Below are 15134 nucleotides of genomic sequence, written 5' to 3' on the forward strand. Positions count from 1 at the left end.
ATTTCGCGATTTTATTCCAAAGTTCCAAGATTTCAAAAATAATGGTAAAGTTGTAGGTCTCCCCCATTTGAAATTGACTAAAAAATACATTTCTGTGAGTCACCCCGTGAGAATCACCTACTTTGTGGTATGAATATTATCTTAAACTCGACAACACATAAAACTCGAATTTCCATAGTGATTTCGCGATTTTATTCCAAAGTTCCAAGATTTCAATAATAATGGTAAAGTTGTAGGTCTCCCCCATTTGAAATTGACTAAAAATACATTTCTCTGAGTCACCTCGTGAGAATCACCTACTTTGTGGTATGAATATTATCTTAAACTCGACAACACATAAAACTCGAATTTCCATAGTGATTTCGCGATTTTATTCCAAAGTTCCAAGATTTCAATAATAATGGTAAAGTTGTAGGTCTCCCCCATTTGAAATTGACTAAAAATACATTTCTCTGAGTCACCTCGTTAGAATTGCCTACTTTATGGCTTGAATCTTATTTAAAAAACTATTGTTTTAAACTGATCTCCAAAGTATTTTCTTATAAATCCTTTGCATCTCATATATTTAATACATAAAAAACAAAAATTGTCAAAATTAACAATAAATACTAAACCAAATAAATTTATAACTTGAGACTTATAAGTCTCATAAATGGTTCCAAGTTACATGTGCGAGTAAATCTATACAATCCAATGAAAAATGTAATCAATAAAACTTGAAAAAAATAAAAATATTAAATAAAATACAAGAATTAAGAAAAGTTATCAAATATATAGTACAATTATGTTGTCAAAATTATTAATTAAACAACTGTTATATCTATTGTTGTAAGTCAAGTCCTTCTTCATTGTCACATATATATTTTTTTATAATTTTCCTCAATTAAGCAGCGACAACAAATAAATCTATTATTTTATAATTTAATAGTCACAATCATTTATTTGAATATTATTTTTCACACTTGGTTGCATTTATATGATTTCAATTTAAATATTCGTCAATCAATGAGTTTATAGTGCTTCATTTGTTGTTGATTATATACCCTGATTAAAAATATTGATTGAAAAGAATTGAGAAGCGGTCACTCCATGCAAACTGTATATGTATATATACAAACGAAAAAATTGAAATCAATTGAAATTATTGAAAAGAATTTGAATTTCATCACTTTTAATTCTTTTCAATCAATATTTTTAAACAGGGATACGTGTGATATTTCAGCTCAATTAATTTTTGATGTTTTTATGAAATATCACTAGTTAATGTTAAATACTACCCACTTGATATTGAATAAATTTTTAATTTAATGAATAACATTTTATTTATGAAATTGTTTTTTCTTTTAATAACTTTTTTTTTTCATTTATTTCAGACCAATACATCATGAGAAATTATAAATAACTTATTAATTATAATTAATTCAAAAGCTTAACAAAAACGCTCTTGTAAAATTTTTTTTAAATCGTTTTCAAAGTAAAAATGATAAAAACATTTTATTTTTATTTTAAAAATTAATTTTTCTTTATTTAATATGTAAATATTTTTTAATTTTCTTCGTTATCGACTTTCCGAATAGTCTTATCTATGAATTACTTTATTTCCGACAATCTTTTTTATCTGTGGATATTGAGTAAAGATGACTTTGAATATAAAGGACTTTGAGTAAACATAATATAGATGAGATGTTTATAAAAATTTAGTGGAGTACAGTTGTCATTGAATATAGTTGTCGCTGAGTATCGATGTCGTCTTTGTGCTTGAGTAAAGAAATTTTGAGTATAGATGAGTATTTGCCATCCTCACTGGTCTCTTTCATTTTTAATTTTGTAGTTAACATTTTATACACAAGTATGTTTGTTTGAAAACGATCACTTTAATTATAAAAACGCGCGCTTGGTGGCGCTCAAATTCAAATGTCACCGAGTGCGATACGGCCACAAATAATTATTATTGTTATTGTCATCACAAAGCATAGAATCATAATAATAATATTAAAATTTATATGATTTATTATTTTTTGTTAATTTTAATTTTGATTTATATATATATCTTGATTGGATATTTATTACATATATTAATTATTAAGCTGCATAACCAACCGCGTGTTTATCAGACTTTTTTTTCGATTTAGGATACATTCACATTAGACCTCAGATTGCATACGTATTTTTTTTTTCTTAGTTATCAAACACAGATTTACTATAAAAAACAAGTGTAGTGAGTGTATGAATGTATATAAATAGTTGTTATTAATAACAGAAATTAGGTACAATGTTAAAAAAATGGCGAAAAACGCACTAAATGTTAATTTTTATCCAAATACTGTAAAGGATAATGATGGGATTTTACGAAAACTCCGATCTCGCAGCAAGGTAATGTCTTAAAAATAATTAATAATTATTATAATTTGATAATGCTCAAATTTAAATTGTAGATTGATATTAAGACAGTTGATGAATGGAGTAAACTGTTTATTAAGCTCAACACTGAGTCTAGACGGCTGGGTAATAACAAAATAACAAGTGATGTAAGACTTAATCACATCGTAAGTATATATATATAAAATGATTTTAAATAAACAGCAATATGTGAGTATTTATATATTTTATTTAAAATTAATAGGGTAATGAAGCAGTGATTTATGGATCTATTGAAGGATTTCCCTCGGGTTCTTGGTGGGGAATCCGTATGGATTGTGCTAGAGACAAAGTTCACACTTGCTTCGATAAAGACATTGATGAAGGAATATTTGGAGTTGCTTCAATATGCACATCCCATGTTAATAATACTAATGACGTTGATTTAGGAACTTATTTGACATTTACTGGTGGTAAATATAATTATGACAAGCCGAGTGATTCATTATTAAACAATTTCAACAATCACATACCTTTGAGATTAATAAGAAGCTACAATTTGGCAAATGAATTTGCTCCAAAAACGGGTTATCGGTATGATGGTTTATATATTGTGGCGTCCTGTTGGATTGGAATTAATGATAAAGATTCAAGTAAATATTACAAGTATGCCTTGGCTAGATTAAATCATCAAGAGCCACCACCCTGGGTATCACAGACAACACGTATTGTCACGCGACAGTCTTTATCACAAAAAATGAATTCAAAATCAGATTGTGAATCTTACAAGTGTCAGATGTACGGTTGTCAGACCCAGGAAAAAACTAAAAAATTAAATAAAACTTGTGAAATGGATATCAGTACAAATAAAATAATTAGTGGAAACCATAATAAAGTTAAAAGAGTCAGCACAGAATCACCATTACTGTCAAATGCTGCCTCGTCTATATATACTGCTTTAAAACCTCCGGCATATAAACTTCAAAATACGAATATTGCAATTAGAACAGAATTATATGACTCGTCACCTTATCATCCACAGCAAGATATTAAAAAACAAACACCGATGACTTATTGTCGAGTTTATAATAATACTAATAGCAAAACTGATAGTAAAAAATCATTTGACACAAAAGAATTGGAAATGGAATCACAAGAATCAAATAAAATTTTAAACGATAAAAATTGTACGATAAATAATTTATATGATTTAGATTCGACATTGCTTATTAATTCTGATGAAATTTGTAATGTCTCTAGAGCGAGCACTAGAGCCTCTGTGGGTTCGGAATCTTCTGAATTGTCGGATAAAAAAGTAGACCTTCAGAAAGCTGTAGTAGAAATAGAAGCGATGACACCTGAACAAATGTTGAATTTAATTATTAAAAAACGTTACAATCCTACGGGTAAATTATTAATAGCAAGTATTATTGGTCTCCCAGAAAATGATATTTTAAAAAGTTTAAATAAAAATAAAATTCGTGATAATTCTGGCAAATTACAATTAAATAAAATTAAAAATAATATAAAAATTCGTGAAAAAAAAATAAATTGTAATAATAATTTTCATGAAACAAGATCAACTTCAATTAAAAACCAGAATAAAGATACTATAAGTAAATTAAATAATCGTAATAAAAATACAGTTAAACATTTTAAAAAATCAAATGTAACAAGAAAACGAAAAAATGAATTGGCTAATTTAAATATTGATGGTAATTTTCGGGGACCGTCAGTTCAAACAAGAACTATGAGAAATAGACGACTAAGATGTCCAGCAATTATATTGAGCAAAAGAAAAGATTTGTCTGATTATATAACAACAAATTATTCACGTGTTGATTTAAGGAGAAAAACTAAACAGTTGATTACAGGTGCTGTCAAAAAACCACAAATTTCTAAAAATCGTCATCCAATGGCTAAAACAGTTAAACCACAGGTTAAAATTGATAATACAAATAAACAAAAAATAAATATCAATAAAAATAGTAAAATAATAAATACTGAATCGTCATTATTGAAACCACAAATGATTGATGCGTCAACGCAGTGCGTTACAACTAAAGATGCAATGACATTTGTCAATATGGAGACTCAGTTAAATCAGCCGCGTAAAAAAAATTGTAATGCTTTTGTAAAAATTGAGTTTATCAATCTAGAAGATGAGGAAGAAAATGATAATAACGTTAAATCAGAATTGTATGAAAACAATTCAAACCAAGATAATAATGATGATGATGATGATGACGACGATGATGATGATGATAATGATGATGATGATGACGATGATGGTGATGATGATGATGATGAAGAGTTAATAGAAACAGCTTATCGTAGTCAACTGCAAGTATCTAAAAAACCACAAATGTATTATAATAATAATAATTCATACAATAAATTAAATTTGTACAGCAGTGGTAGCATGGAGTCATCAGCATTCGTACCTGTTAATTTGTCCGACAGAGACATGAGAGTAGCGCGACTAAGATCGATTGGCTTCAAACCCATCGAACCAGTTATTGTAACTGCTAATACTAATAATACTGCACAATATTACAATAATTGTTATGCAAGTACTAGTTCTATACATGGACCAGTGGCAAATCGACAGGTTGATGAGCAATACAATAAGTATACAAGTGATGAAAATAATGTCGTTCAGTATATGGATAATCAACTACATTTTCAAGACATTGAGGCAGAGGAAGAAATTATTACAAGAAAATTAAATAAATTATCAAAAAAAAAATACTCAAAAAAAATACCTGATATTATTAATAAACCTAAAGACACTGAATTACTCAGTGGCAATAATTTAAATTGCAAAAAACTCAAGTACAGCTCATCGTCCGTTCAAGATGTAGATAAAGATTTAGATGAGGATGAGCAAGTTCCTTGGCATGGATGGCACAGATAATTTTTTAAGTCTTTATTTTTTTAAATATCTATATATATATATTATTTTTCGTATTTTGAATGGCATTGAGATAAAAATATTTATTTTGATGCTTACAGACTTATCTAACAGCTTCTTGTTATTATTATTATTATTATTATTAACTTTTGAATAAAAAATGAATAACAAATGCTTACCAACATATAATTATAATCGATAGGCCACCACCATTTATTTATGTAGCGATAAACGATTATTTTTATACCTTTTTTTTTTTTTTTCTTACATAATTAGCAAAATAAAAAGTTGGACTTAAAGATTTAGTAATAAATTTTTAAAATATTGAGTATTATAATATATATTGGTATATTTTTTTTCTTCATCAAACTTGGGTGCAGGAGCAGAAATATTTTTATAATTTATAATCTACGTTAACGGTATATACATATATATTTTTTTAATTTTTTTTGTTATTGGACTTGGACGATACACAATCAGGTTTATTTTGTTTATCAGAATATCTTGTACCGTCGCAATTTAATTAAATGTTATCTTTGTTTGTTAAATGTATTTTCAGTTGAATTTAAATTTTATTTTTACGAGTCTTTGAGGAAGAATTGGCATCTTTGTGGCGGTCCAATCAAATTGTATTTAAATTTTAAAATTTATAGAAAGCAAATTAATAAATATTAAAACTTTAGTTAATTATATAAACCTAAGTACTGTCTATACAATTTTATAAAACGGAAAAAGAAAAACAAACTGTAATATAATTTAAATTGAATCTTATACCCTAATGTATATAATTAATATATATTAAAATATGATTTGGTAAATGCTGAATTAAGTTTCATTTAAATTAATCAACACTAATAAAATAAGTTCATTTTTACTGTAACATAATTAAGGTATTAACATTAAAAAATAACTATAATCATTTAATTATAAATACTATAACTTCTTCAGCCTCACATTTATTTTATCCTAAATCCAACCAGTTTTTTAAAATTTTATTTTCATTGCCAGTAAAATAATTTCGGCTAAATCTTGATTATTTTTCTCACTTTTTTTTAACATATAAGACAAAAGACCCAATTATTCACCACTTTATTTTATTTTATTATTAACTTGATTAAAATTTCATCTATTTAAATATAATCTTTGGAATACATAAGTACAAAAAAAGAAAAAAAAAAAAAATGCAAGTTGATGACATTTTAAAAAACTGATAATTTTTTATAATGAATTGTATCTATTGTTGATATTAAACATTTTTTAGTATCAATAATTGGGACTTTTACCATAATTAAAATTTATTCAATAATAATAATAATAATTTCTACTGGAATTCATCGTCGCTACTCAACAGCATTGTTTTCTCATTGTAATTTTGTGATATAGTAGCAACACGTTGATGAGAAGTATTGCGTCTTTGTGGTGGTGGAACTGGCATATTTTGAGGATCATCTGGATCGAAGCTCGATACCCTCATACCTCGTTGATTTTTAGTACCACCTATTTTATTTTATATTTTATTATAAAATTATCCTTACTTTAATTAAATAACAGTTGCAATTTAATGACAATTATTATAATTTCTGTTAATAAAATAATTTAAATTATATATTTATAATCATGCATAATTAATGGCGATAAATTTATATAAAGCTATTATAAATTCATGCAGTAACATTATAAATATAAATATAAATAATAATAACAATAATTTTCACTTACTCCTATTTTATTAAATTAAAAAAAAAAATGTTAAATCTTAAATTTTACACATTGCACATTTCAGTTAATGCATGCTTTTATTAATTTAATGAATGATAAATATGACATGAAAATTATAATTATCATCTATCTATTTATTTAAAAAAATTTTATGTATAGTTGTCATTACAATTGTACTTGATTGATTATTAAATGCTTAAATACTATTGTACATTATTTTTTATAATCAGGACAAAGGATTAAAAAAAAATATATATCAAATAAATCCCTGATTAATTTAATAGAGAGTATAAAGTTTGTTTGTATCAATAATTATTCATTTAGCAAAAGAAAACGAGTATTTATTTAGTGCTCTTTATGAAAATTTAATAATTGATCTTAAAAAATAAACGATTGTTTTAGTATTGTTTATTATTATTATCATTATTATTATTTTTTTATCTTGAAAGTTGATATTGTCAGTGTTGATATTGAATTTAAAAAATATGTTTGGTTGATAATTCTCACAGCTTTTCGTACGGCAAGTTGGTATTGACGTCTGAAAAAAAGATTAAAAAAACAAAGCACTTGTCAAAGTTTGTTTTCTTTACGCTAATTTCTCAATTCTCAATAATAATTAATAATAATTATTATTATATTATTTAAGTGTACTCTTTCCACACCGACTAAATAAACCTTCACCTGATATTTTAAAAATTAACACAACTTTGCTTATTTTATATGATTATAATAATAAGTGTACAATAAATTAAGTTAAGTTAAATAAAAACAAAATACAAAAATATAAAATATAAAAGTGATTGAGTGTTAAAAATTTTCTACAATATAAATTATAAATGCACAGGCACAGGTCAATAAAACATTACACACATGCAGTATTTTTACGTCATTAACAAAAATCAATAAATAATAAAATAAATTGATAAAATAAAAAAAATTTCAAGGCTTTTTTATTAACTTGCTTTACATGCTGTATATTAGTATTCATGCTGTTATAAATTTATATTATTATTATTGTTGTTAAATAAACTAGCATTAAGTGATTGAAAGTTACTTAAAAAATACAATTTAATGCATTACATAAAAACAAAAAACAAAAATATTTATATATATATATGTATATAAGTATTTATTTACTTATTTTTTTAAATAAACAATGATTTGGACATACCAGAACTGTATTGTGTGTACTGTTGATATTGAGGATGAAAATTATGGATGGCGTCGGTCATTATGTCCTTGGGGTTCATCGTTTCCTAAGTGGATAAATTATAAATATTTATATTTATTATAAGCCAGAAAAATTTATTTATTAAAATTATATTAATTAAATAAACACCTTTAAACTACTGCTGATACTTTGCATAGTTACACTACGACCTCTAGAATCAGTAACACATCCAGCAGCATATATTTGATAAGGAAAAGCATAACGCAACGCTATTGCTGCAAAAAGCATTTCAATACAGATCAAAAAATTTTGATAGCCAGCTGATACTGTTCCAGCGCTGGTTGCGTGTCCCAAATTATCAATAACCGGTGAAATAACATTAGCTTTTTCCAATACGGCAAGTAAAACACCTATTAATTAAAATAAAATTTAAAAAACAATAAAATATTTATATTTATATATATTACCTTGCCAAAATGAAAAAAATATGACACTTTTGATAGTGCAGAATTTCAATACTGGTTCAAAAGGCGTCAGTAAATCTCGAGTAGCAAAATAAAATAGAAAGAGTCCATAGAGGGCTAATGAAACGCTGATGTTGTAAATGACAGTGATGTAAATATAACCACCGTCTGGAGACCAATCACCGTCTCTATAGTGGCCCAATGATTGTAATATTATTATGACAAATGCCATTACTGGTTTTACAAGACAAAACTGGAGTGTTGCTTGTTTGCAAAATCTAAGAAATCCAATGGTGTAGGTTTTTTCAACCAAACACCAGGTACCATAAAGACAATTTGAACGAATTGGTTTCCCTCGTATCTCGGACATAATATTGCCTTCACCTCCCAGGTACTCGTAGCATAATGACAAAAAATTGTAAATTACAAATGCTTCATAACAGTCACGGACTGTGAAAAAATAAACATAGTAACTCTCGTTGTTGAAAAACAATAGAGATATCCATGAATAAGTGGCATAAATTGGGACAATAAATAAAATACGGACAATCCACCGTTGCTCTGTTGGATTCGTATACCACCTCAGGTGTTGATAAATCTACAACAACAACAACAACAATAATAATAATATTTTATCTTTGAGTGTATAATAGTTGATCAAGATATATTATTTACCTGTTGGCAAGTAAGGAATAACGCCAGCCATACAAAGGCTCCAGAAATTCCCTGAGCAGCTCGGGTTTGCAAAAATATTGGAGTTGGTTCAATACCATCGTCATTGACAATTGTACTGTCAATTACTGTCGTTGAAGTGAGACTTTTTACAGCTGAAGAAACTGTCGATTCTACGCCACTCATTGTTGCATTACTCATCATAGTATATATATGTTTTTTTTTTTTTTAACTGAAAATAAAAATAACCATTTTAAGTATTTTATTATTGTTATCTCTAATACTTGGTACTTTAATAGTTATTTTTTCTTTTTAATGACAATAATATCATTATTTTTTGTTAACGGTATTTCCAAGAATCGCGATAAAACGCTTTAATGCCGTTGATCAACTCGCGTTTAAAAAATCAATATGCATATCACAACACGGGTTTAGACAGTTTTTTTTTCATAATCGGAACCACAACAAGTTGACCTTGAGATCATTTTAAATAAATTAAACATCATTTCACCATAACTATCATTAACATTAATAATAATCACACAAATAGAAATCAACACATAATAATAACAATAATAATAATAATAATTATAATAATAATAATAATATATGTGAGAGCTGCGCGCATAACGCAACTCCATGAAACGTCAAAATATTAAAACACAATTATATTTATATATAGATATTTATATGTACTGACCTGTACAGATATTATTATTATTATTATTATTATTAGTATTATTTAAATCCGGAAGACTTAAATACTCTGGATAATATATTTTATTTTAAATATTAAATAAAATAAAGATGTTGCTATGACCTTTCGTGTTCGTACAGTCAAGATGTTGATAATTTTGATGATGATGATTTGCTCTCTTAATTATTACAATATCTTGATAGACCACGATTAACGATTCGACCATAAAGCTTTCCTTTCTCCCGACATTTTAAAAACACTTTGTCGTTATTATCACACAAGTATTTACAATAACGTTGTAACTTGCAACGTATGGAGAGAAAAAAAAAAAAAAAAAAAAAAAGAATGATACTAGACACTACGAAATACGGAATAAACTAAAGATGGCTCAGCTAGACGGCTCAGTAAAATATTACTGATCTCAGCACCAGCAGCTCAATGATACATTCACAAACGTAAATGTATATAAGTACATTTACTAAATATATGGTATATACAGGATTGTATAATTCCAATAAAGATTCATATATAATCTATAGTACACAATGTCTATGTTGTTCCAATCCATCCACTTGTCAATCGTCAATCGTTTTAAAACTTGCTTTGGTCTTTTATTATTTTCTTCTTTCTCTTTTATTTTCACTACACTGTAAATCCACCTGTCTCTTGTCTTGAACACTAAACTACGTTGCTCTTTTATTATATTTTTTTTCACTCGTCTAGTTTTTTTGACATGCTCTTACGCACGCGTCTCTTTTCTCTTTATTCCACTTTATTCTTTAGACTGAGGCTAGATGCTGTTTGCTGTTGGTTGCTACAGTCATATTAATTTATTATGTATGTCCACTGCAGCAATTATTGTGATCCAATCTTCAATGCTAAACTTTTCCAATGCTTTTACAATTTTCACATAAATATATAATTTGTAAAACCTCGACACACACAGAAAATAAGTTTGTGTGATATATATACAAAGCGCGTGCGCAAATCAACTGTCGTCATACTGCTGACGGCTGATCATCATCATTTTTCTGGTGATTGTAGTTGTGACGATAATAAATACCTATAGTTTTACTTTGGTGATATATTTTTTAAATGATTTAATTAGTTTTTATAATTCCTTTGTTCTTGAAGCTTAAAATTTAAGAATTTAAAATATAAAAGACTATAGTTTGACCTATAAAAATAAATGGTGACTAATTGATTGATAAAGATAGTATTAATAAATATATAGGTATATCGCGGAGAGATAAGAGTTTATCAACAACTTTGATTGGTAGAAAAAGCTATTAAATTTTTGTACCACGTGCCATTAAAAGTTGTCATTTTTATATTTTGATTAAAACACAACCTCTGAAATAATGGCTTTGATTTATTTAGATGACAATGATCCTTGGTAATTGTTTTTTCTTTTATTTATTTTATGTAAAGATAATTATTATGTATTCAAATTTATAAGGTAATTTAAATTGTAAAACAGGATCACCGAGTACGATGTCTGTGAAAAACTTTATGATGATATTATGGAGCAGCTTAATCAGCGCCAAAGTAAACCAAAAGCTTCATTGGCATTTGCCAGTTTGTCCGCAAATGTTCGTATTCAAATGAACCAATACTCTGATCATATTTTACAGTTGAAGAAAAAAGTTGCTGAAGCTTTGAAGCTCAGACTTATGTATCCTTTTTATTTAAATAAAATAAAATTTATAACACTATATACATTTATTCCTTAATTATAATTATTATTATTTTTATTCAGAACTGTCGATGAAGCAGAAAGACGAACAAGACAAATAGAACAGTTGCAAAGTAATTATGTAAAAATAAAACGATTTTATGATTTAAAAATGAACCCAACAGGTTCTGAGAGACCAAGTTTGTTTGGTAATTCAAGTACTGCATTTGCTGACGGTGGTACTGTTGGATGGGATGACCAAAATGACCAATCAGACAGTAATGTCAACATCGCTGATCTCAAATCACAAAACCAAGCTGCTCTTTTGGGTAACATAATTTTATATTTTTATTTTAATTATCAATTAAATTAATTTAATATTTTAGAACAAGAACGAGGTCTAGATGAATTGTACAAAGTTATTACAAGACAAAAAACAATTGCTCAGACAATAAATACTGAAGTCGATCATCAAAATGGTAAATTCATTTTTTACTCAAGTAATGCAATAAATAAAAAAAAATGATTTTTTTTTTTTTCTAGAAATAATTGATGATCTAGCAGAGCATATGGAACAAACTGATGAAAGATTAATAGATGGAACAAGACAAATTCGATTTATTGACCGAAAAGACAGAACATGTGGCTATTGGGTAGTAATTATTTTATTATTTATTAGCATAATTTGTGTGGCTGTTGTATAAAATTAATTAAAGCCCTATAATTATATACATTTATATTTTTTTAAAATTAAATCATCTATTCATAAGTAATAAATTTAAAATTTAAACATTTAGCTCTAAACAAAATAAATTTAATTTAAAATATACATTTATTACGAGTCATAGTTATTACCTGATAATTTTAATTTTTCACCAACAAAAAATAGTAATGCATAATAGTTGATTAAATATATTACAACAATCAGTCAAGTATCACTTTTGTGTACTATGTATAAAAAAACAACAAAGAAAAGAAAAGAAAAAAAAAATGTATTTAATTTTTAAACATCAGATTGATTAAATTTATTATCTTTTAAACCTACATTGTAAAGTAATGCTTCGTAATTAGGATCTCTACCACGGAATAGTCTAAAGATTTGACTAGCATGAACACTACCACCTAAAGAAAGAAATGTGTCACGAAATCTTTCAGCTGTTTGTTTCTTTTGTTCTTCATCAGCATTTGTAATTTCTTGAAAGGCACTATATACATCTGCTGCTAGCATCTCTGACCAGAGATGGCTATAATAAGCAGCACCCCAATTATCCGTAAATATTGTACTCCAAGATGTTATGTGAGAATCCATTTTATCTAGAGGATAAACAAAGTGTTTTTTGTGTAATCGAGTAACTATTGGTACCCAAAAGTCTGGCAATTCATGTAATTCAAGGTCAAGTCTTCCATAATAAAGTTCTTTACATAATCTATAGCCAGACATGTGTCTTCTCATACGTTTAATACTTGAAACTTGTTCAGGAGGTATTGTCTCATTAGTTTTGTAATGACAAGAAATATTTTCTATTGTCTCGGGTTCATATAACCAGTTTACCATAAAATTACCGCTTATTCCAACCGCATCCCACTCAACATTTGATGTACCAGCTAACATACTGTAATTTACTCGAGTTAAAAGATGTTGAAGTGCTTGGCCCATTTGTTTAAAAAGATATTTAACATCATCAAATGTTAGTAGTGATGGTATATCATCATTAACTGGTGGTTTAAAATTAAATATAAGTGCTACCAATGGTTTTTTAGACGTCAAAGTACTTTTATTTTGAATAGGTACCATCCAGCATGCTGTTTCAGCTGATGCCATTTTACGGCCCCGTTCGTATGGATCAAAATAAAAATGGGCTATTGGTTCATCTGTTGAACCTTTTAAATCAATTATTTCAAAAAATTTAACATCTTTATGCCATACATCAGGTTTTTGACCTTCAATTATACGAATACTGAATAAATTTTCAATTAATTTAAATAGCCCATTGAGAACGTATGGAAGGGGAAAATAATTTTTTATAGTCTCATTATTATAATTTAATATAGTATTTGCATATTTTCTACTCCAATAATCAATATCCCAGGCTAATAGCTCTTTATTAAATCCTTGATCTTTTGCAAATTGAGATAATTCATTAAACTCTTGTTTTTGTGCTGGATATGCTGTTTCCAATAAATTATCCATAACACGATAAATATTATTTAAACTACCAGCAATTTTAGTTTCCATACTCAAGTGAGAATATGATTTATAACCAAGTACTTTAGCTTGTTCTATTTTATTATCACGTATATCTTCTAAAATAGAACTTGTTCTCAATCGTCTGTCTCCACGCATAGCTCCTCTTCCAACATACGCCTGCCAAACATTCCATCTGTGATCACGTTCTGGACAATATTTTAAAAATAAATCAACAATATGAGGCTGTAGTGTTATTTTCCATGGGCCTTTTTCCCAATCATCTGGATTAACAGCTGTTAATTTTAAAAAATCTTCAGGAAATTCTTTTAAAATATTTCGATCACTTATTGTCGTTCGAAAAACTGATGTTGCGAATCTTATTGCTCTATCAAAATCAGCTCTTTTAGTTGAAATTTTTGTAAGAGTATACATAAATCGATTTGTTTTATTTTTATCTAAATCTAAACCATTTAATTTACCCTCCAATGCATATTTTTTAACAATTCTTTTTTGTTCAACAGTAAGTTTGCTGTTTATTTCTTCATCAGTTGCTGCATTTTTCCAGGCTTTATACAATGAGTAACTCATGTAAGGCATCGTGTAAACTTTAGCCATATTATTATGAATCGATTCATAGTAGTGAGTTGGCATTAAACTTTGATTACCAAAGTACAATGTTTTGGCAATACTCCACGTTGTTTGAAGCCGAGAATTTGATATTTCCATTGGATTTATCACATCATTGACAATATCAACTTTATCTTTCACTAAAAATAAAATAAAATAAAGTTATTTATTAAGTTAATTTGTTTATTTAATTTAAAAGAAAGTAAAGAAAACCAACTCATAATACGCTGCTCGATTTGCTGAATGTCTTGTTCGTATGCAACAGTCTCTTTGCCAACGGCAGTAATAGCACGTTCAATTGAAAATTTATTAAATTCTGGAAATCCATCCTGTTTAAGTAATGGATCTTTTTCTGGTAAATCTTCTCCTATTTCTGGAAGACTAAATTTTAAATAAATTAAAAAGAAAATAAAAACAAGCCTTTAAAACTTAACCTATCTATACTTACAGTACTATGTATCCATTACGACGTACTACTACTTTATTTAAATATTTACTATTTAAAATTTTTATACGCTTGGCACAAAATGATATCGCCATTGTTTTAAATTTAATATATATTTATTTTTATTAAATTTACATTTACACTGTGTTTTAGATCGAAATTATCATGAACACGACATGAACCAGAGAGACAATTAGACAATAT

At 27.1% G+C, this 15134-nt stretch overlaps 4 protein-coding genes across 6 annotated transcripts; 2 read left to right on the plus strand and 2 right to left on the minus strand.

Moving 5' to 3' along the window:
• The first annotated feature begins 1925 nt into the window (after positions 1 to 1925).
• On the plus strand, positions 1926 to 5561 carry LOC130669877 (protein PFC0760c-like). Of its 2 annotated transcripts, XM_057473017.1 has the most exons (4): positions 1926 to 2373; positions 2436 to 2546; positions 2624 to 4701; positions 4774 to 5561. In XM_057473017.1, exons 1-4 carry the CDS (start codon positions 2284 to 2286, stop codon positions 5273 to 5275), a joined length of 2781 nt encoding a protein of 926 aa, XP_057329000.1. In that variant the 5' UTR covers positions 1926 to 2283; the 3' UTR covers positions 5276 to 5561. The 2 variants fall into 2 exon arrangements, with proteins under 2 accessions (XP_057329000.1, XP_057328999.1); XM_057473016.1 differs by having other exon boundaries at positions 1928 to 2373; positions 2624 to 5561.
• A 143-nt stretch (positions 5562 to 5704) lies between these two features.
• On the minus strand, positions 5705 to 10862 carry LOC130669881 (transmembrane protein 184B). 2 transcript variants are annotated; one of them, XM_057473021.1, is made up of 6 exons: positions 10119 to 10862; positions 9302 to 9530; positions 8630 to 9224; positions 8331 to 8572; positions 8163 to 8247; positions 5705 to 6769 (listed from the first exon to the last, which is right to left on the minus strand). In XM_057473021.1, the coding sequence occupies exons 2-6, from the start codon at positions 9500 to 9502 to the stop codon at positions 6594 to 6596; spliced, it is 1299 nt and encodes a 432-aa protein (XP_057329004.1). In that variant the 5' UTR covers positions 9503 to 9530; positions 10119 to 10862; the 3' UTR covers positions 5705 to 6593. The 2 variants fall into 2 exon arrangements, with proteins under 2 accessions (XP_057329004.1, XP_057329005.1); XM_057473022.1 differs by lacking the exon at positions 5705 to 6769 and adding an exon at positions 7231 to 7529 and having other exon boundaries at positions 10119 to 10839.
• Positions 10119 to 15131, minus strand: LOC130669879 (uncharacterized). The gene is made up of 3 exons (XM_057473019.1): positions 14934 to 15131; positions 14703 to 14866; positions 10119 to 14625 (listed from the first exon to the last, which is right to left on the minus strand). Exons 1-3 carry the CDS (start codon positions 15023 to 15025, stop codon positions 12674 to 12676), a joined length of 2208 nt encoding a protein of 735 aa, XP_057329002.1. The 5' UTR covers positions 15026 to 15131; the 3' UTR covers positions 10119 to 12673.
• Positions 10998 to 12374, plus strand: LOC130669882 (syntaxin-8). The gene is made up of 5 exons (XM_057473023.1): positions 10998 to 11391; positions 11476 to 11670; positions 11755 to 11999; positions 12057 to 12149; positions 12214 to 12374. The coding sequence occupies exons 1-5, from the start codon at positions 11357 to 11359 to the stop codon at positions 12372 to 12374; spliced, it is 729 nt and encodes a 242-aa protein (XP_057329006.1). The 5' UTR covers positions 10998 to 11356.
• Positions 15132 to 15134: the final 3 nt, after the last annotated feature.

The sequence above is a fragment of the Microplitis mediator genome, chromosome 6, assembly GCF_029852145.1.
Source record: "Microplitis mediator isolate UGA2020A chromosome 6, iyMicMedi2.1, whole genome shotgun sequence".
NCBI lineage: Eukaryota > Metazoa > Arthropoda > Insecta > Hymenoptera > Braconidae > Microplitis > Microplitis mediator.